The sequence below is a fragment of the Nannospalax galili genome, unplaced genomic scaffold, assembly GCF_000622305.1.
Source record: "Nannospalax galili isolate Female #2095 unplaced genomic scaffold, S.galili_v1.0 scaffold66, whole genome shotgun sequence".
In the NCBI taxonomy this organism is placed as follows: Eukaryota; Metazoa; Chordata; class Mammalia; order Rodentia; family Spalacidae; genus Nannospalax; species Nannospalax galili.
This window is the reverse complement of record NW_008356058.1, coordinates 3,559,199-3,580,624: the sequence shown is the minus strand read 5'-3', so window position 1 is coordinate 3,580,624 and position 21,426 is coordinate 3,559,199. Positions and strand designations below refer to the sequence as shown.

The window sequence follows — 21,426 nt, the reverse complement described above, 5'->3', positions numbered from 1 at the left end:
CCAGGAGAGTTAGCCGGTGGTGCAGGTCCAGGGAAGCAGAGAGAGGTGAGGGCAGGGCCATGTTCAGAAGCAGTGCTCCTGGGGCCCAAGGAAGGCACTAAGTTGGTCTGGGTGAAAAAGATCAGGAAGCAGTATTGGTTCCCCAGGTGTCTGGGGACCCAAGACTAGGAATGGCACAGGGCCCAAACTAGGAGTAGAGAACCGAGGGGGAGATGGAAGGGTGAATGAGGCTAGGGGAGTCAAGGCGCGGAGGGCTCCGCGATAGACTTACCCCAAGAGAGGCCTGAGGGTAGGAGAGCAGGCTAAGAAGTTAGCCGGTGGTGCAGGTCCAGGGAAGCAGAGAGAGGTGAGGGCAGGGCCATGTCCAGAAGCAGTGCTCCTGGGGCCCAAGGAAGGCACTAAGTTGGTCTGGGTGAAAAGGATCAGGAAGCAGTATTGGTTCCCTAGGTGTCTGGGGCCCCAAGACTAGGAATGGCACAGGGTCCAAACTAGGAGTAGAGAACAGCGGGGGAGATGGAAGGGTGAATCTTTTGGTCTTTCTGAGACAGGGGCTCCCTGTAGCCCCAGCTGTCTTTGAACTCACTATGTAGAGTGAACTCACAGACATCCCCCTGCTTCTGCCTCCTGAGTGCTGGGATTAAAGGTGTGCACCACCACCCCCAGCTGCATTTTATGTTTTTTTAAGTTGATCCTTTTATGAATTTTTAAAACTTTGCAGATGTAAAGTATCTTTGTTGGTATACATAGTCTTCTTCCATCTCCACTGAATACTTCAGGTGTTTAAAGGGTCTTTGTATTCTGGCTGCACAAAGCTCAGATACATCAGCCCTGTATGAGTTTTACCAGAAAGTAATTCTTCTGGAATCTTGGAACTACTTCTTTGCTCACCATAATGGAGTTTCACCCCATGTACACAACTGATGCTCAGCTGCAGAATCCTGGAGCTCTTGTTTTATGTAGCTACCTCTCCTTAGTGCTCTGTTCCATACATCCCAGCTGTCCTGCTCACTCTCATCTCTGCTTTGTAAGATCATCATCTACTTGGATTTATCATTTCTTTGCTGTTACCAAGAAGTTATCTACAGAGACAAAATTAGTATCATTTCACATCGTACCTCTATTTTCTTTGTGCTTTACAGTGGTTATTTTAAACATCTTTGTCTACTTTTATCTTTTCTATTTTTTTTAAATTTTATTTTATGTATGTGAGTGTTTTGCCTGCGTGTATTTAAGTGCATCCATGTAGTACAAAGCCCATGGATCCCCTGGAACTGGCATTACAGACAGTTGTTAGCTGCCTTGTGTGTGCTGGAAGAGCAACCGGTGCTCTTAACCGCTGAGCCTTTTCTCTGCCCCTTGTTTTTATTGTTTGAGGCTGGGTTTCATATGTAGCCCTTTCTGGCTTGGAACTCAATATATAGATCAGGCTGGCCTTGAACTCACAGAGATTTGCCTGCCTCTCTGCCTCCCAAATTCTCGTTCTAAAGGTGTGTGCCACCATTCCTAGCTAGTTGTTTTATCTATGATTCAACAGTGTTGCTCTCTGCTAAGGCTAGAGTTGAAAATGGCATATTTTCCCTGAAGATTTACTGTTACTTAGAGTTGGTAAAAAGCCTATCTCTTGCTTTTTAAGATTTTTCTATTGTTAATGTGTGTGTGTGTGTGTGTGTGTGTGTGTGTGTGTGTGTGTGTGTGTGGTGCATTCATATATTTATGTATGTTTGTGTAACATGAGTATGCACTTGTATATAGAGGCCTGAATAACTAGTTGTCTTCTTCTATTCTCCATTTTTCTTTTTGTTGAAGCAGGTGTCTTGCTGATCGTCGAGCTGGTCCAGTCAGTAGCTTTTGTTGGGGAATCTCCTGTCCCTGCCAAGTGCTAGGATTACAGGCAGATTCCTATGCCTAACCAGCTTTTATGTAGGTTCTGGGACTCTAAACTCTATTCCTCCTCACACTTCAGCAAATGTTTTATTCACTGAACCATCTCCTACCCTGCCCATGCACATATTTTAAGACAGTGTTACCTGTCTAAGTTGATGGAGGTACATGCCTATAATTGTAGCACTCCAAAAGTTGAGGCAGGAGGTTCATGAGTTTCAAGTTAGCAAGACCCTGTCTTTAAAAGAATAAAATCTGACCAGCATGTTTTCTTTTCATGACTAGGTAGTGTAGCCAATCAAGTGTTCCACCCAGTGATGTTTGACAAGTGTATTCAGATTCTAAAGAAGAGCTGGCCTCAACAATCTAACTTGAATCAGAAAAGGAAAAAAGAGGAGCCCAAGAGTTATCAGGATAATTATAGAAGGAGTAGGAAAAGAGGAAAGCCACCCAGGAAAGAAGATATTCGGGTAAGAAGTAGATGGGATAAGAAGACCTTATTATGTCAGTATACAACTTTTAACTTTTTTATTATGTGTATGAGTGAATTGGCTGCATGTAAGTACACTCATGTTATTCAATGCCTACAGAGGACAGAAGAGGGCATCGGATTCCTCTGGAACTGGAGTTACAGATGGTTGTTAGCCACTGTATGGGTGCTGGGAACTGAACCCGAGTCCTCTGGAAGAACAACAAGAACAGCCAGTGCTCTTAGCCTCTGAGCCATTTCTCTAGCCCCACCTTTAACTTTTATTATGTATATGAATGTTTTGCCTACACGTGTGTAGTGTACTTGAGTTGTGCAATGCCCATGGAAGCCAGAAGAGGGCACCAGATCTGGAACTGATGGAACTGGAGTTAACAGATGGTTGTTAGTTGCCATGTGGGTGCTGGGATCTGAATCTGGGTTCTCTGGAAGAACAGCCTGTGCTCTTAACTGCTGAGCCATCTCTCCAGCCCTTCTTAAGGATTGAATTTCTGTGAAGTATGGTTTCAGGCATCCTGATTACAAGGTCCTAAACTATTTATCACCTATTATCCAGTATGACTTGAGTTGCCTCTTGGGCTTCATATACTACTAAGGGAATGCTTCTGCCTTCTCAGTGTTCTTCTACCTTCCAGTCATTTCTCCTAAGTGTTGTTGGCAGTAAACCAACTAATATGTTTGCATTATTATTATTACTCTTGTTGTTGTTACTTTGAGACCTTGAGCTCTGTGTGTAGCTGAGGATGACTTTCAACTGCTGATCCCCTTCCCTCTACTTCCTGAGTGCAGGAATTTCAGCAGGCATGCACTACCATGCCTGGTTTATATGATACTCTGGGGATGAAACCCAGGATCTCATACAAGCTAGGCAAACTGCCAACTGAACTACATTCCCAGCCTCTATCCATTTTTTCTTTTCTAACATTAAAGAAGGTGGTTAAAGTGTTCTGGGGTTTATATCTGTAAAAATATGGATTTCCAGATTCTTGTATGGTAAAGTAGAATGGTAGTTTACTGGTATCAGAATTTCTCAGATGTAGGAAATCTTATTGACACACAAAAAAATACAGAGGTAGAAAGGACTGTAGTCACAGAGCCCAGTGATTTTTCCACTGTAGCCATGGCGACCTGGGACAGTCATAGGGACCTGGGCAAAGTGACATCATCTGAGCAATTCAGCCGCTTACCTGACATTTGCTTAATTTGGGTAAATTGAAAACCATGGGACAAAAATGTGAGGCATGACTAAGTCACACATTTTTTTTTTTTTAAATAATCCAGATGGATGAATTTACAGAAGAAGAAGAGGAGGAGAATATTTATTTTTCTTCTCGGGACCTTTCTCAAATCCGAAATGCCATATTTGGTCTTCTAAAGAATTTTTTAAGGCTTCTGCCCAAGTTTTCCCTCAAAGAAAAGCCACAGTCTGTACAGACTTGTATAGAGGTACGTGACAATTCTAAGGACTTTGTAAGTGCATAGGACATAGACTACAGCTGATGCTTAATGAACAGAAAAAATTTAGAGCTTTTCTCGTTATCCAGGTCTTTGTTGCATTAACTGCTTTTGAGCCAGTTCTTCAGGGATTTCTTGTTTCACCAGCCAGGTACGCCCTCAAATCTATCATTAAATGTGACAGTGTAATGACTTTTGCTTCAGAACAGTAAGTGCCGTTTCATTCTAATTGGCATGTAAGTCAAGTCCATTCATTTAAACATGACTTTGAAAAGCCTGCTGAGGTGGTATTGGCCTTATCAGCTGCTTGGGAGGCTGAGGCAGAACAGTTGTTTGAAAGAGTTCTAGGGCAGCCTGAGCAACACAGTGATGCCGCATCCCAAAAGAGGTAAATAAACAAATAAGACTTCCAGGGGTAAGGAATATTCCTAGAAAAATAAAATCCTTTAGCTAATGTTTAGGCCTTTTTCTTTAGGGATCTTCATGAAGTAAGACACATACCAGAGCTGGCCTATTGTGGATTGTATTTGCTGTGCTCCCCAATTCATGGAGAAGGAAATAAGGTAGGGGAGAGGAGGAATCTAACTTACTGGTCTTATTTTCTGTTTGAATTGAAAGTGGGCAAAACACATAATAGATGTTAAAAGCATTTGCTAATCCCCATTTGTTCTCACTTTTACTTTGCAGGATTCCAATTACCTGCAGTCATGTGTAGTAAAAGGGGTTAGTGCTGTATAATACGATACTTCGGCTGGGTTGGCACACGCTTTTAATCCCAGCACTCAGGAGACAGAGGCAGGAAAACACATCTGTCTGTCGGTCTGTCTGTCTGTCTATCTATCTATCTATCTATCTATCTATCTATCTATCTATCTATCTAATCTATCCATCCATCTATCTATTATTAATGAATGAATGACAAGGTCTCACTGTGCAACTCTGTGACTGGCCTGGAACTCACTATGTAGACCAGGCCAACTTGAACTCACAGAGATCCGCCTACCTCTGCTTCCCGAGTGCTGAGATTAAAGGTGTGCACCATCATGCCTGTGTCAGTTATCATGTATTATAGTATATTGTTGTACTTGTTCTACATTTTTATTCTTAATAATCTCTTCTTAATCTGCATTATGCCTAGTTGAGCTTGTCTTGGGCATCCCCGACTCTGCCTGAGTGCTAGGATTACAGGTACCTGCCATGTTTGCTCAGTTTTTAATGTGGGTTTATTAATTAAATTGTATTGTAGGTATGTCTTTATAGAAAAACTAGTACAGAATTTGGTACTAACAATTTTAGGCATCCATAAGTGAATGGGCAGGCTTGGTACTTAAGATGTGTGGCTACAGGGCAGTTGGCTCTGATGCCATTTTAATTTACTAGGTCATTTTCAGGACTTTTCGTTACCTAGTATATATCCAATATATTTGGTGGTTCAAAAAAATTATTGTTAAGCTTCAGAGAAGAAAAGTGTTTTGGTATGACTTAACTAGGAGAAACAGGTTAAGTGCTCAGCAGATACTTTGATAGATAATTATCGGAGTTTTAAAGTTTTCTTTAGCAATTCATGTGTGTTTTGGTATATCTTTTAGTATTTGTATTGTTTTTGTTAATGTTCTATGAAATATTTAGGCTATCATTCGTAGTTAGCATTAATAATCTAGATTTCTACCCTCAAGTTACTAAACTTAGATTATCACAAATAAAAGAAGGCTGTCTTGGGATTGGTGATAGATGCAGGTCTGCTGACTGTTCCTGGGTCTGATTTGTTAATGTGCAGTGGCAGTATGTAGTTCAGAAGACTTTGGAGGTTACCTGGCATTCAAATCCCAATTCATATTCCTGCTAGCTATGTGTCCTGTTATGAGTTATGTGACCTTGGGAAAGCCTTAGGTTTCACATCTAGGTAAGAAAGGAAGTCTTATTTCTTCCTAGAATTGCCACAGAATTAAATGAAGTTATGCTAAATGTAATTCCTCTTGTTTTAAAATCATACAATATTTTATAATTCTGTCTGTCATTTCTGTGCTTGAAATATGAATGTGATATAATAAGCAGAAGTATTTTTAATTCTCATGCCCTCTAAAAGTTTTAAACTATGGAGTAAATGGGAAATTTCATCCTTGTAAGTATACTGTGTCTAAAGATTTTTAATTTTGAGAATATTTTGCTTTCTATCAGACAACCTTGGTTTAAGCTGAGCTTTACTTGACTTTGACCTTTGGAGTTTGTTATCTGTAAAGTAGAAATTTTGTATCATCCTGCTTGCCTCATCTAGAAGCCCATGGTTACAACAATAAAGTCTAGTCCATATCCAAAAGTGTTTAATACCTGTCTTGTGGGTTTCAGTGGAAGTTTTATTTGCTGAATAAACCAATCAGTTGAATAAATTATATGGGAAGTTATATTGGGAAATGTTTAGTAAAATGCAAGGGCAAGATATCTTTTACCTATTTTACAAAAAGGAACATTTGTATGACTTACCCTGAATTCTGGATTATAATGCAGAAATATTGGGGAGACAAGTAAGGTGGTGTTCTTAAAATTACCTATAAGCAAACTTGCACACAGTTTACTTTGATTGTAAATAAGTATAATGCAAACGTGGTATGTACTTAGTGAATACTTGGTAGTTGTCCAAGAAACACATCCTTAGTGTTCAGCATCAAAATCTTTGAGATACCAGAATTTCTATCATACCTTAAATTGAACTTTCTTTTCTCTTCCAGGTTATTGGTTCTATTTTCCATAAAATGCTGAAAGTAATACTGATGTTAGAAGTAGGCGAAAGGTCCCATTGTGCCCCAATAACTATTACTTCACAAGCCATCAGTTGTAGAAACCAGGCAGTCCAGTTTATCAGGTGAAGCACATAACTCTTGAATTTCTGTTGTCAATGTTCCTTAATAGCCTGCTCCCTGTACTAATCAAGGCATCTGACTCCACTTGGTGGTTTTGTGGGTCAGAGTTAAGCACTGCATAGCCTATCTGTTTCCTGTGGTCTGGGTCATAGTTGACAGTTTCTGTGTTGCACCATTGTTAAAGACACAGCATTGAACCAGAATCAGCTTCCAGTTTGAGTCTGTCCTCCATGGAATCAGTTGAGAGGACAGTTGCATCTTCCCTATCAGTGTTTACTTAGGTTTTCACCTCTCTAGAACAGAACAGGCCAGCCTCCTGTTCCTCCTTTCTGTCCTTCTACTTGCATTTCTTTGCCTTTGTTTCTTGCCCTTTTTTTTGTTCCTTTGTTTCTTCTCACTTTTCTGCTCCATCCTCTACAGAGAATACTTGCTCAAGGAGAAAAATTGAGTACTGACTTTCGTTTTCTTGGCAATGATTGGTAGACTGCCTTTTCTGCCATATGTCACTTAGCTGCACCCAAGTTTCCTCATGCTTTTATTGGGAAAGAAATGTTTGCTGCGTCCTCTGTGTTTCTTTTTCTTCTTCACTCAGTTATTTGGCATGCAGTGTGGAGGAATAGCTGCTGGATTCTCTGGCGTGTGGTATGTTTGGAGAGGTGGCTCTGGATGATGCTGTCTTGTCACTGAATAATGCCTCTCCATAGGAATTTGTCTGTTGGTTTTTTTTTTTTTTAATTTTTATTTTATGTGTATATGTGTATTGTCTGCATGTAGGTAAGTGCACCCATGTCATACAATGGCCGCGGAGGACAGAAGAGGCTGCTGGATCCCCTGGAACTGGAGTTACAGACAGTTGTTAGCTGCCAAGTGGGTGCTAGGATTCAAACCTGGGTCTTCTGCAAAACCAACCAGTGTTCTTAACTGCTGAACCATCTATCTCTCCAGCCCTGTTGGAGTTGTTTTTGAGACAGGGTCTCATTCTGTAGCCCAGGCCGACCCTGTAACTCAGCCTGACTTAGACCTTGTGATAATCTTGCCTCAGCATTCTGAGTGGTAGGATTACAGGTGTGAACCACTACTGCCTGGCTAGGATTTGTGCGTGTGTATGTGTGTGTGTGTTTGTGTGTGTGTGTGTGTGTGTGTGTGTGTGTTTGTGTTTTGTATGTGGAGGTCAGAGGACAACTTTTGGGATTTGGTTCACTTCTTCCACCATGTGGGTCCTAGAGATGGATCTCAGATCACTGGCTTGGCGGCAGGTGTCTTTACCTGCTGAAGTATCTCTCTGGCTCATGGCTAGGATTTTTGGAAAATATTAAATAACTAGGATGTTTTAAGTGGAAACACTGTTGCTTGATTTTTTTCCACAAGAAAAATCAAGAGTTCGTTATGTTGCCAGTTGAATAGTATTTATGTAGTGGTTCAGATAATATAGTGAATCCTTCCTGAGTAGGAGAAATAATACAAATGCATTTAAAGAAGCAGCATTGTGCTGAGCTGCCACATGGCGGTGCTATGTCTTAGCCTGTTCTTCAGTTTATCCTAAAGTGTTATATTTTACAGTTTACTATGAAATTCATAATAGTTAAAAAGTCATAATGAAGATTGCAGTTTTGCTCTTCCTTAATGACTTGGTTTCTCAGTGATAGCTGTCTATAAAATTGCATAGAAAGCACATTTTTAAAATTTGATACAATGCCTTTATTCTTTACTGAAACAACTTTATTTTTTACTGGAAATACTGTAGAATAAGTTGGGTTTCTTTAGGGGTTTTTGTTGTTGTTGTTGTTTTTGGTTTGGTGTGGTTTATATTTTTTCTTTTTGGCCTATTTGAGACTAGTTCTCCCTGTAGCCACAGCTATCCTAGAATTCTGTAGACCAGGCTGGCCTCGATCTCAGAGATCTGCCTGCTTCCGAGTAGGTTGTTTTTACAGTTTTTATTTATTACTACTAACATATGTGGAGTGTGTGTGTGTGTGTGTGTGTGTACATACAGGCCACTGTGCGTGTGTGGATGTCAGAGTTCAGCTTTATGAAGTAGGTTTTTCTCTCTCCAGCTTTACGTGGGTTCTGGGGATCAAACCCAAGTTGCCAGGCTTGTGCGACAAACGCTTTTACCTGCTGAGCCATTCTGCCAGCCACAAGGGGGTAGATTGTTTTTAATACTTAGAATTTCTGAAAAATATGAGTCTTGGTTTTTAAGCAACAAGTTAAAATAATTTAGTGTTGTGTTGTAATAATAGATACATTGTAAACTAGATTTGTGTTTTTCTTTGACATAGCTCACTTGTGGATGAACTACAGGAAAGTATATTCCCAGTTCTTCGTATTTTGCTGCAGCATATCTGTGCTAAGGTACTGTGTGCTTTAGGAATTACAATATATAAGTATATTAAATATGGAAAGTGAAGTGTGTATTTGTTCTTAGAAATGAGTCTGTATTATTACTAAAGTAGTTGTATTTAATAATAGATATCCTCCTAAACAAAGTGGCTTTTTGTGTGTTTTATGACAGGGTTTTGCTGTGTAGCCCAGGCTAGCCTCCAAATATTTTTAAAATATTTTATTTTTTATTTTTATTTTATGTGTATGACTATATTGCCTGCATATGTGTTAATGCAACTCATGTCATGCAATGCCCACAGAGGTCAGAAGAGGGCATCAGATCCCCTTGAACTGGAGTTACAGACAGTTGTTAGCTGCCATGTGGGTACTGGGATTTGAACCTGGTCTTCTGCAGCCAGTTCTCTTAACCGCTGAACCATCTTTCTATCCCCAAGCCTCCAGATCTTAATCCTGTTGCTTGTAGACTCTTGTGCTGAGATTGTAGGCAGGCATCACCACAGCCAGCTAATAAAGTGTTTTTTAAAATATAAAATTTTTGTGTTTGAAAATGTTCGATGTACACAGAAACAGGTAGAGAGTGTTATGAATCAGAGCATTCCCACCAGCCTGGGCTTTGGTTTTGTTTGACTTGTATGCTCCAACACATGCATACTGCTTTGCATCTTGTGAAGCAGAGTCCATCCTATTCTTTCATTCATTACGTTTTAGTCTTTATCTCTAAAAGGATAAGAACTTTAAAAAACATAACTGTATAATTTTAACATACCTAAAAGATAAACTAATTTCAAATAACTAATCTTGTTCAAAGTTTTGCTAATATATCTTACAAATCTATACAATTGTTTAAGCAAACAGTTCTTAATTTGATCCTTATCAACCATAGAGATGCGTAGTCTCTGAAATTGTTCATTTTTCTGCTGAGATTTTTAGTTTAGCTTTCAAAAGGTGGTAAAACCTAACATTTGTTAGTTATTTGTCTAGTTAGAGATCATTGAGCTGATTACACTCACAGATTTTCAACTACAACATGAGTTTCAGTCATCCTGTAAGTAGATGGCTGTTAGCTTCTTTTTTTGTGTGTTTCAGGTGATAGATAAATCAGAGTATCGGACCTTTGCAGCACAGTCCCTGGTCCAGCTGCTTAATAAACTTCCTTCTGGGGAATATGCTGCATTCATTGCCTGGCTTTACAAATATTCACGAAGTTCCAAGGTAGGAGTCTTGTCTGAATAAAAGCCTAGGTCCTGACTGAGCAAGCCTGATGATACACAGATCTGAATGCAGTAGAGACTTTTCTTTGCTTCTCACTCCTTACTGATGGTGACCCTTCTGATTCCACCTTACCAGATTCCACACCGGGTTTTTACTCTGGATATTGTTTTAGCTCTCTTAGAGCTGCCTGAGAGAACAGTGGATGACAGTCTATTCTTGGAGCATCAGAAGTTCCTAAAACATAAATTCTTGGTGCAAGAAATTATGTTTGACCGTTGTTTAGACAAGGCACCTACTGTCCGCACCAAGGCACTGTCCAGCTTTGCACACTGTCTGGAAGTGTCTGCTAGCAACACATCAGAAAGTATACTGGACTTCCTCATTAACAGTAAGTAGGGGAGGCTAGGGGCATATCTCATTGGTCACTTGCCTAGTGTGCCCACCATGGCCAACAAGAAAAAACAAAAGTCAAAAAATGGACTGCAAGTGGGTTATGGCCAAAAATAGTGTGGTAATGATCAATTTTATCCTCATAAGCTATTTTCTCTATAGTCTGTGTAAAGGCTCAATCCCAGAACCTTACACATGCTAAACATATACCCTGTAATTCTGATATTTCACAAACTTCAAATACCTTTTTAAATAGGAAAGCCTGGTACGTTTGGAAGACCTTTCTAAAACAGGAGAGAAAATTGTCAGCAATTTAGAGCATGTCTGCTTTGACTTTAGGCCTAACTGTCTTGATTTTTGAGTCCTCTGGATATTTACTTGGGATTTATGCTATTTTCCCCCTTTTATATGCTTACTTTTAGGTCCTTTTGTTTCAGGACTACAGAGTCAGCCTGGTACCTTGTTGAGACATTCATCAGGTAATGGATCAGAATGTTTTCTAATACTGAATAATTGGAAAGACTTGCTGAAATATCTGAAAGAATTCTTTGGCTTCCATATTTACCTGTTTTAATGGTGTTCTTTCTTCCTCAAAGAAGTTGAAATTCTTTTCAGTCATTTCATCACTTGAGTACCATGCTGTACTTATGCTATTGAAAATGTAACACACTTTTACCTCAATCTTTTTTTCTTTTAAATAGTACTTTCTTGCCCGAATTGGACATCTACCTCTTCTAAGCCCTCAACACAGAACTTCATAGATAACAGTGGTGAAAGAGTTGGATCTGGTATGTCAGGTTTTATCACTATCGAATGGGTAATACTAATGGATTGTAGACAGTCATAAAAACAGGGAAAAAACTTGAAGGGTTTCTTTTTTCTCTGATTAACTTACCCTTAAGAATTAAAATATTTTTTTTCTTATGAATGAGTAACTTCTGTTGTAACTGCTCTTTTGAAAATCAAACTTTATTAGTACATATTGATTGTCCACAAAACATCATTTTCATACATCCGTCATCACCCACACTTATCCTGTCCTCTTGATCCTCCCGCTGTCCCCTACTCCTTCCCAGAAGTTTCCCTGTCTACTTTCTTGACTCATATATATATATATATATAATGAAACATATATGTTTCATATTAATGTACTTTTACATAATCTATCACATGTGAGAGAACACATGTGATGTTTATGTTTCTGAGTCTAACTTATTTTGTTTAACATGATAATCTGTGGTTTCCTGCATTTCTCTGCAAATGACATTATTTTGTCCTTCCATATGGTTGAATAAAACTTTATCATGTGTGTATACTACCTTTTCTTTATTCATTGGAGACACTGAGACCGATTCTGTGACTTTGCTGTTATGAATAATGCCACAGTAAACATGAATGTGTAGGTATACCTGTTATATGCTGACCTAGATTACCTTCAGATAAAAACTCACAAGTGGTATAACTGGATTATATGGCATTTCTCTTTTTATTTTATTTTGTTAAGAACTGATTTTTACTACCTGTGTATTGGTTCCATTTCACCCTGTATCCTTGCCCATATTGGTTGGTTGTCTTGTTCATATTTTTTGAGACAGTCTCTTGTAGCCAAGGATGACCTTGAACTCCTAATCTTCCTACCTCCATCTCCCTAGTGTGGGATTACAGAAGTACACCACTGTGCCTACTTTATGTAATGCTGTGGGGTATTGAAGTCACTTACTACTTTGTATCAGGGCCTGTCTCTCCCTTTAGGTCCAGTATGTTTGTTTTTTGTGAAACTGTACACTGTTGACATTCAGTGCATATGTTTTGATTGTATCTCTTTGATATATTATCTTACTAATATGTTTCTCTCTTTTGACTCATTCTGGCTTGAACTATGCATTGTCTGATACCAGTATTGTTCCTCCTGCTTGCTTTCAGATTCCATTTGCTTGGAATATCATTTTCCACCCTTCCACCTTCAGTCAATGGTGTGTTTGCTAATAAGGTGTATTTCTTGAAGGCAGCAATTCTTTTTAAGCCAGTTAATCAGCCTGTGTGTTTTAATTGAAGGACTAAGACCATTTATATTCACAGTTGCTATTGAAAGATGCACACTAACTCATCATTTTCTAATGCTTGGTTAAAAATGTTTCCCTAATGTTTGATTCTTTCCTAGTACTCATTTGCTTGTCTGCTCTTTTTCCCTGTGTTCTTGAGGCTCTTAATCTTCTTTCTGTGAAGGATTTCTTTAATGTCTTTTTTAATTTATTTTTTTTATTTTATGTGTATGCGTGTATTACCTGCATGTAGGTAAGTGCACGTATTGCAATACCCACGGAGGTCAGAAGAGGCCATTGGATCCCCTGGAACTGGAGTTATGAACAGTTGTTAGCTGCCATGTGGGTTCTGCAAAAACAATCAGTGTTCTTAATCGCCGAGCCATCTCTCCAGCCCCTTTTAATGTCTTTTGTAGTGTTGACTTAGTGGTCATAAACTTCTTTAGTATGTATTTTCCATTGAAGGGCTTTATTTTTCTTTTGATTCCTGGTTCTAGTAATCTGATCTGCCAACTCCCTTTTCCTTGATGGGTTTGCCTTCATAATAGAGTTGGTACTTTTCTCTTTCAGGTTTCAGTGTTTTTTCTTTTTATGTACTCTTAGCATTTCAACTGTAGTATGATGTGGGGAGGATCTTTTCTGGACATGTGGGTTTGGGGTTTAAATGCTTCCTTTTTGAAGTCAATGACCGTATCTTTCCTTGGACTTGGGAAAATTTCTGCTATTTCATTGAGTAGGTTTTCTATGCCTTTAATCTATGTCTTCATACTGCCTTTTTCGCTCAAAACATATACATTTGTTTTTCTAATCCTGTCCCAGTGGTTTTTCATGTTTTGTTCATAATCTTTATGTCTTTATTACTGTCTGGATGCTTTTCTAAATTTCTAGCTGTTGAACTTCCCATTCATAACTTGAATTATCTTCCTTAATTTGTTTAGTTGTTTTTCTATATTTTCTTGGATTCATCAGTTCTTTAGAAAAAAAACATTCTTTTGAATTCTTTATCCAGCATCTCATTTACTTCAGTATCTTTGGGGTTGGTTTCTAAGGAATTAAAACCTTTTGAAGAAGTCATATTGCTTTGCTGTTAATATTTATTTTTATTTCTTTGTTGAGATTTATGTATCTGTTGGATTAGACATACCTCCTACATTTTCGTGAGAGCCTTTTTAGGGAACATCCATGTCTTGATTTTGCATCTAGGGATATATAGTTGTGAAGCAGTAAATATATTTCGAGTTGAGTTTTGTAGTCTAGTTTTCTCAGTGACTTCTGTGATGGGGAGATAGAGCCTGGCACAGGTGTATCCGAGCCTGAAGTTTCTACTTTTTTTGTATGTCTCACAAGAACGGAGTACTTCTTAGGATGAAACATCACTCCAGGACCACACTGCTACACAGGGCAGACACTGACTGGGAGAGTGTGCATTACTTGTTGTGAGCTCTCAAGAAAAGGGACATACATGTGGAGACTCTTCTCCTGAAGGAGCAGATGTGGATGTGGCCCCAAGATGGCTCCCTGTTAGCACCATGCTTCTATGTCCAGAAACAGAGTAAACACTTGTTAGGTGCAGGAATGCTCTGGGGCTCCCGGATCGCTGGGTTTAGACTGACTTTCTGTTGTAAATCCTTTGTTGTGTCCATTTTTCTCCACAGTGCTTCCTCCTATTTCCCTTGCTTTGCTCCTCTCCTCTACTGGGCTACCACAGGCTCCACACTATTGTGCTATTCCTCCCCCTCTTCTGATGACTCTGGGTCTTTGTAAGTCTCTGCCCAATCTTAAACATCATTGTATCCCCTCAGCCACCTACCTAACTGAGAAGTTGTTTTCTGGCTTGTTCAGCTCTGATCCACTGAAAAAGCTGGAACATGCTTCTAGTCCTGTGTTTTCTACTAAAAGTTTCATAATTTTAGCTTTTACATTTAGGTCTTTGGTGAATTTTTAGTTATTTCTTATGTGATATTGAGGTCTTTGCATGTTACCCATTTGACAATGTACCACACATTTGACAGACTGCTCCTTCAGTCCTTGAATGGTCTTGGTGCCCTTGTCGAAACCAGTATGAAAGGAATCTAATGGAATAAGGTTTTGTTGGTAGACTTCCTCTAGTGCTGTCTCTGGGCTGGTAAGAATCTAAAATTGTCTTAGTAAGGAGAATTATGTCATGCCTTTGGGCAGAAAGTGCAAGAGATCGCTTTTCTGCTTGCTGCTGCTTCATTGCTTTTAGTTAAAAAACAATTTCTTGTCAAAGAGTCATATTTTTTTATTTTATGGCTATAAGTGCACCCATGTCGGACAGTGCCCATGGAGGCCAGAAGGTGTTACAGATTGTTGTTAGCTGCCATGTGGGTACTGTGATTCAAAAACCAGGTCCTTTGCAAGAGCAGCCAGTGCTCTTAACTGCTGGGCCATCTCTCCTGCCCCAAAGAGACATGTTTTGAGGTGATATGCTCTAGATTCCATCAAGAGGTTCTAAACATCAGGAGGTGTGGGTTCTCTGTATTTGCTCTTCTGCAAAACAGGTTTGGCTCTTCTGAGTCCTTTGTATTTCTTATGAATTTTAGAGCCACCTGTTTATATCGACAAAAAATAAAAACAACCGGACACTCCTGAGATACGTGTGTGTACATGTGTGTGCATGTTTGTGTGGTTTTTCTCTAAGGCAAGAGCTTTCTGTGAAGCCCAAACTGTCTTTAAAGTGGAAGTCCTCCTGCCTCAACTCCCAGATGATGAGAATACAGCCAGATGCCACCACATACCACATCAATAGTGCATTTAAAAGGGACTGTTTTGGATATCAATTTAAAGAGAATTAGTAGCATGCTAATGTGACATTCCTCTGATCTGTCAGTTTCAGGTACCTATTTGTTTGATGTTTAATTTGTTTCAGTGATGTTTTTGTTGCATTGTTTACTTTTTTTAGACAAAGTCTCCTGTGTATCCCAGGGTGACTTTGAACTCCCCGTCCTCCAACGTCAGTCTCCACATGCAATACAGCATGCTTGTACAGCCATGTCTGTCTTGTTTTGTTGTTTTCATGTAAACAAAAATAATTTCTTTCAGAGTCTCACCATGTAACCCAGGTTGGTCTATAACTCATTAAATGACCTACCCTGGCCTAAAACTATCTATCTTCCTTGGCTTGGCCTCCTGAGTGCTGGGAGGACAGGCTTTTAAAACTAATCCAAGCATCAGAGTTTACAAAAATGTGAAGCAGTATCACTCCTCACTGTTTTTCTTTTGTTACACTTTTTGGAAAATATAACTATTTTTTATTAAAATATTATTTATAGTAATGTCTTATGTTATCTTATTTTGTATATGTGTAGATATAATGGTGGAGGCATACACATGTCATGGTATGCAAGTGGAGGCCCAAGGAAAACTTTCAGAGGACAACTTTGGAAAGTTCTCTCTCTCTTTCCACCTTTATATGGGTTCCAGGGATCAAACTAAGGTTGTTGAGCTTGTAAGACAAGCATCTTTACCCACTGAGCCATCTTGCTAGCCACTCTTATTTGTAAATTAAGTATTAAATGTTCTTAACAATTCTCAGTTAAAAGTTTCTAATTCACACTAAAAATTGAAATCTACACAGCAAAGTTATTTGGGGTACTAAGTAATTCAAGAGTGGAAAGTTTAAAGTGGTCACAGATTATCTCATCAAATCTGTAAAACAACTCTGTGGGTTGTGATATACTTTTTTTGTAGCTGAACAAAGTAGAAGAGGTAAATAATTCATTCAGAATTTTAGGGGAGGACTGGAGAAAGGCTCAGCAGTTAAGCACACTTGCTGTTCTTCCAGAGGACCCCCTATGTACTACCCAGCACCCACATCAGGCAGCTCAGAGTTGCCTCTAGCTCCAGCTCCGGGGAGCTAACACCATCTTCTGGGCCCTTTCCTGCCCTCACATGGCATATACACACAGACATATACAAAATAAAAAATAAAGTAAATTCTAAAAATTTAGAGGTAGGAATCAAAATTTAAGATGGTAAATTACTAATATTCTAAAACTACTGCTTTTTATGGTGAATATTGATTATTCAAATTTTCTTTTTCAACAGTTTTTGATACTCTTAATTTCTTAGGACTCAAAGCATAGGAATTAGTGAGTCATTAGGAAAATCCTGTTTTCTCAGTATTGTATGCTGACGTTAAGTAGTGCCTGGCTTTCCTCAAGACTGTGATTCTTTGGTGTTCTGTCAACAGAAAGATGCGTCATAGCAATGCTGAGAAAAAGAATCAGGGATGAGAAGATCAATGTCCGAAAGTCTGCACTCCAGGTGGGAGCTTTACCTTTAACTATGCCTTAATTAAGCACTAAAACTTAGAAATGTAAGGGAATGTTTTAAGGCCATATTATTTATTATTTAACTTACTTTTCATAATTGACTTCAGTTCTTTCATTTATAAACTGCATGGATGAACTGGAGAATTTCCCATTTTTAAAGCTTTCTTATTTGCTAGCTTTTTAAGACTCACAACTTTTGTAGGATGTATGGCACATACCTGTTATCTCAGCACTCAGGAGGCAGAAGCAGGAGGCTTGAAGTTTGAGTTTGAGATCAGCTTGATTTACTCAGTGAGTTCTAAGTCAGCCAGGGCTGAATAGTAAGAGACTGTGCAACAACAGCAACAACAAAAAGAATCAACAACTTTTTATATGTAATTTGTTCAAACTAAAAGAGACCATGGATGAAATTCAATAGGCTAGTGAAATTGGTTGTATTTCTTTATAGAAAATGTTAAATTTTCTCTAGAGAAAGTCCTTCCAAAAGATAGAATACTGCAGGGAAATGAAACTGACCCACGATTCTCAAATGTTAAAAACTATGAGCTTAAAGTACTTGTCTATTTTTACTTTCTATATTTGTACCCTGTGGTCACCACTGCATGTTGTGCCTTTTAGGTGTTAGTGAGCATTTTGAAACACCATGACATCTTGGACATGCAGGAAGACCTGTTGATTCTGCAGGACCATTGTCGAGACCCTGCTGTGTCTGTCCGAAAGCAGGCCTTACAGTCTCTTACAGAACTTGTCATGGTGGGTAAGAAGCACAGCATGTATTTAATGCATAATGTGTTACATTAAAAGCAATTCTGAGCTGGCCTTAGTGACTAACAGTTGTAATCCCAACATGCAAAAGGCTGAGGCAGTGTGAATTTGATGTCATCTTGAACTACAGCTAAGCCCCCATTTTTAATTTTTGTTTTTAAAGTAGCTCTTTTGTTTTTAAAGTAGTACTGGGGTTGGGATGTAGCTTAGCTGTTTTCCATATGCAGAGTCTTTGAGTTAAATTTAAAATACCAAAGGGGGTGGGGTGCTTCTGTGTAATAAATGCTTCTTGCTAAATATTAGGTAGACCATTTAGAAATTGAACAGTCCACTGTAGGACCAAGCACCGTAGATGGGGGAGGGGTTATCTTTGACAGATGACTTCCTATTTAAATACAATTAGGAACTAAAGTGATGCCATTTCTTGACTGTATCATAAATCTCAGAAACTTTAATTTTTTAAATTTCTTTTTATGTCATGTGTGTGAATGTTTTGCCTGCATCTATGTAAGTGCACCTATGTTATGCAAAGCCCATGGAGACCCGAAGAGGGCATTGGAATGCCTGAAACTGTAGTTAATGGGAAGTTGTTAGCCACCAGGTGGGTCCTGGGAACCAAACCCAGGTCTTCTGTAAGAGCAGTTCAGTGCTCTTAACCACCGAGCCATCTCTCCAACCCCAGAAAAAGAAACTTAAAAAAAATTTATTACACGTATTCCCCTTTTAATTTTTATTTATGTGTATGTGTGTCAGTGTCTGCGAGTATGCATATGTGGTGAGTAGGGTGAGCCCAAGGTGCCCATAGAGGTCAGAACTGTTGAATCTCCAAGTTTGAGTTATAGGTAGTTGTTGAGTCATCTGATATGGGTGTTGGGAATTGAACTTGGGTCCTCTGGAAAAGTGGCAATGTGCTGGATATCTTTAGTGTCAACTTGACACACCTGGGTTGAGGGAGCCTCAATTTGGGAATTTCCTCTATTGGACTGGCCTGTGGCCATGTCTTTGGGGGCATCTTCTTGATTGTTGAGTGATGTGGGAGGGCCCAGCCCACTGTGGGTGGTGCCACCCCTGGGCAGGTGGGCCTGTGTTGCATAAGAAAGCAGGCTGAGCAGGGGCCAGGGGAGCAAGCCAGTAAGCAGAGTTCCTCCATGGCCTGTGCTTCAACTCCTGCCTTCACATTCCTGCCCTGAGTTCCTACCTTGGGCTCCCTGATGAACTGTGACCCAGGAGATGTAAGATAAGTAAACCCTTTCCTCCCCAAGTTGGTAGTGGTCAGAGTGTTTTGTCACAGCAATGAAGAAACACACTAGGACAGGTGATAAGCACTCTTCCCCATTAAGCTATCTGCCCGACCCAAGAATGAAACTTAAAATCAACTTTGCTAAGCTCAAGGCATACATTTAATTTTTGTCAGGGAGGGAGAGAGGGAGGGAGGAAGGGAGCAAGGGAGGGATTATTAAAATCGTATTCATTATTTCTTTATATTTTTTAATTTTATGTGTATGAGTGTATTGCCTGCTTGTTTGTAAGTGCACCTGTGCCATGCAGTGCTTGTAGAGGTCAGAGGAGGCCATGAGATCCCCTGAACTTGGAGTTATGGGCAGTTATTAGTTACCATGTGAGTGCTGGAACTGAACCTGGGTCCTCTGCAGGAGCAGTTAGTGCTCTTAACCACTGAGCCATCTCTCCCAGCCCTATATTCATTAATTTTGTATATAATTTGCTTCTCAATTGGACTTCAAGAATTTTTAAAAGATGTCGATTTTTCTTATTTTGGTTTAATTTTTTTTAAAAATTATTTATTTAATAACCACATACTTAGAAGAAGCATTTCATTACAACAGCATTGACATATTCAGTAACAATTTCCTGAACTAAGATGCATCGCTTTCAAAATTGACTTTAAATTTTTAGGTTTACAATTGAATTATTACACTTACACAATATTGTACTCAGTATAAACCCCATAAGACATAAAATTAAATGAGGTTTTAACCTTTAAAAAAAAAAAATCTCCTTTTCATTATTACAATACACAGTTTCATACAGAAAAACTCATCTTTAATGTAATTGACATTAAGATGTTTGCACATGCGTTTCTAATCTCTATATATCTGATTATTGCTAGTCACAGTTCTGAGCTCCTTGGCATCTGAGCATAGATACAAAGTCGTCAGGTAGATCTCAATGGTAATGTTTTTCACATCTACTAATTACTATGACTTAAGTTTTAAAATTTTTATGCTTTGAAGAATTAGTTTTTAATCATTTCTTTTAATTTTTAATAACTACATGATTAGAAGAAGCTTTTCATTACAGCTTTAACATTCAGTAACACACTCCAGAGCAAGAGTACATCTCTTTCACAAGTGGCTGCAAGTTTTTAGGTTCACAGTTAAATTAATACAGTTATACAATATTGAACTCAGTATAAGCCCTGTAAGACTTAAAATTGAATGAGTTTTTAACCTTTAAAAAAGATCTCCTTTCATTTTAGAATATATTGTTCCTTGCAGAAAGACTCATTGTTTTTGTTTTGCTACTAACACTAACATGTTGGGGAAAGCATCTCTAATCTGTATATATCTGATTATCCATATGTATCTGATTATTACTAGTCATAATCGGTTGCACTTGGATCCTTGGCGCCTGTGTATGTCTGTAAAGTCATCGGGTAGATTTCAGTGGTAATGTTTATCACCTCTACTAATTAACATGATGTAAATTTCCATGCTTCCTACTCAAATATAATACATTTCTTAAAATTTGTTGATTGTGTGTGTGTGTGTGTGTATCACACAGAATGTGCCAAACCATCTTATTCAGCTATACACCCACTTCCCAGATGGTACCATCCCATAACCTCCCTCCCCCTACGAGAGCCCATATACTCTGATATTCCTGTTACTGTCTGCTGTGTTGTCAGCACCCCCAGCCATTTCCTACTACTTGCCTTTCTGGTGAATCTAGTCAACCTATTAGAGGTCTTTGTTTTAGGAGGGTCAGCTGTTCCTCATCTCGCAGCAATCACTTGTCAATATTCCTTTAGATAAGATTGGGGTCTGTTGTTCGTTTTCCCAGTTCTATGCTGGGTTACTATCTGGGAGTCCCTTTGTTTACCCTGGCCAGCAACTCAAAAGAAGGCATCTACTATCTGCCATTGTTGTTTGTTGTGTAGCCTTTAGCTATACATATGGACTCTTAAGAAATTGTATTGGCCCCTTGAATCTTTGGTTATACTTTCCTTGGGTGTTTAAGGCCATAAAGTTGGCCCAGATAAACCGATTTATTTTTACTCTTAAGGTCATTTGAGAATCTGTTCCTCAGGGGTCACATGGGCTTGGGAGGAGCCCCTGGCTCCTTTCTTTTACCAGTTTTGCCTATGTGACGATAAGTCAAAGGTCCTGCTTGACCATGGTTGGCTTCACTTGGAAGCATGGAGGAAATGACTCCTCTGCGTTGACCCTCGTCTTTATAGACTGGACACTAGTTCAAGTCCATCTGGTGGGGTCTCCTTGGCCTCCTTGATCAAGGGGTCAGGTGACCCACCACCATTACAGGACATTTTGAGAGATGCTCATAGTCCCTTGGAACTAATCGACCTAGGAGGGCCAGGAGCAAAAAGTGTCCTTTGTATCCCTCTGGCCCAATTAGTATAGATCTCAAGGTATGTCTGTTAAACATCCAAGAAGGTTAGT

At 39.1% G+C, this 21,426-nt stretch overlaps 1 protein-coding gene across 4 annotated transcripts in view; it reads left to right on the top strand.

The window, feature by feature from the left end:
* Ncapd3 (non-SMC condensin II complex subunit D3) overlaps positions 1-21,426 on the top strand; it is a 111,170-nt gene that overhangs the window by 28,373 nt on the left and 61,371 nt on the right. For 3 of the 4 annotated variants that reach the window (XM_029556691.1, XM_008854180.3, XM_029556692.1), the window contains 12 exons: positions 2,167-2,351; positions 3,650-3,814; positions 3,913-3,974; positions 4,299-4,386; positions 6,550-6,683; positions 8,961-9,033; positions 10,111-10,236; positions 10,372-10,624; positions 11,049-11,105; positions 11,328-11,414; positions 16,882-16,955; positions 17,582-17,716. In XM_029556691.1, coding sequence (XP_029412551.1) covers positions 2,167-2,351; positions 3,650-3,814; positions 3,913-3,974; positions 4,299-4,386; positions 6,550-6,683; positions 8,961-9,033; positions 10,111-10,236; positions 10,372-10,624; positions 11,049-11,105; positions 11,328-11,414; positions 16,882-16,955; positions 17,582-17,716 — 1,439 coding nt within the window. The remainder of the gene's footprint in view (positions 1-2,166; positions 2,352-3,649; positions 3,815-3,912; positions 3,975-4,298; positions 4,387-6,549; positions 6,684-8,960; positions 9,034-10,110; positions 10,237-10,371; positions 10,625-11,048; positions 11,106-11,327; positions 11,415-16,881; positions 16,956-17,581; positions 17,717-21,426) is intronic. The other variant, XM_017803488.2, reaches the window with a different exon arrangement.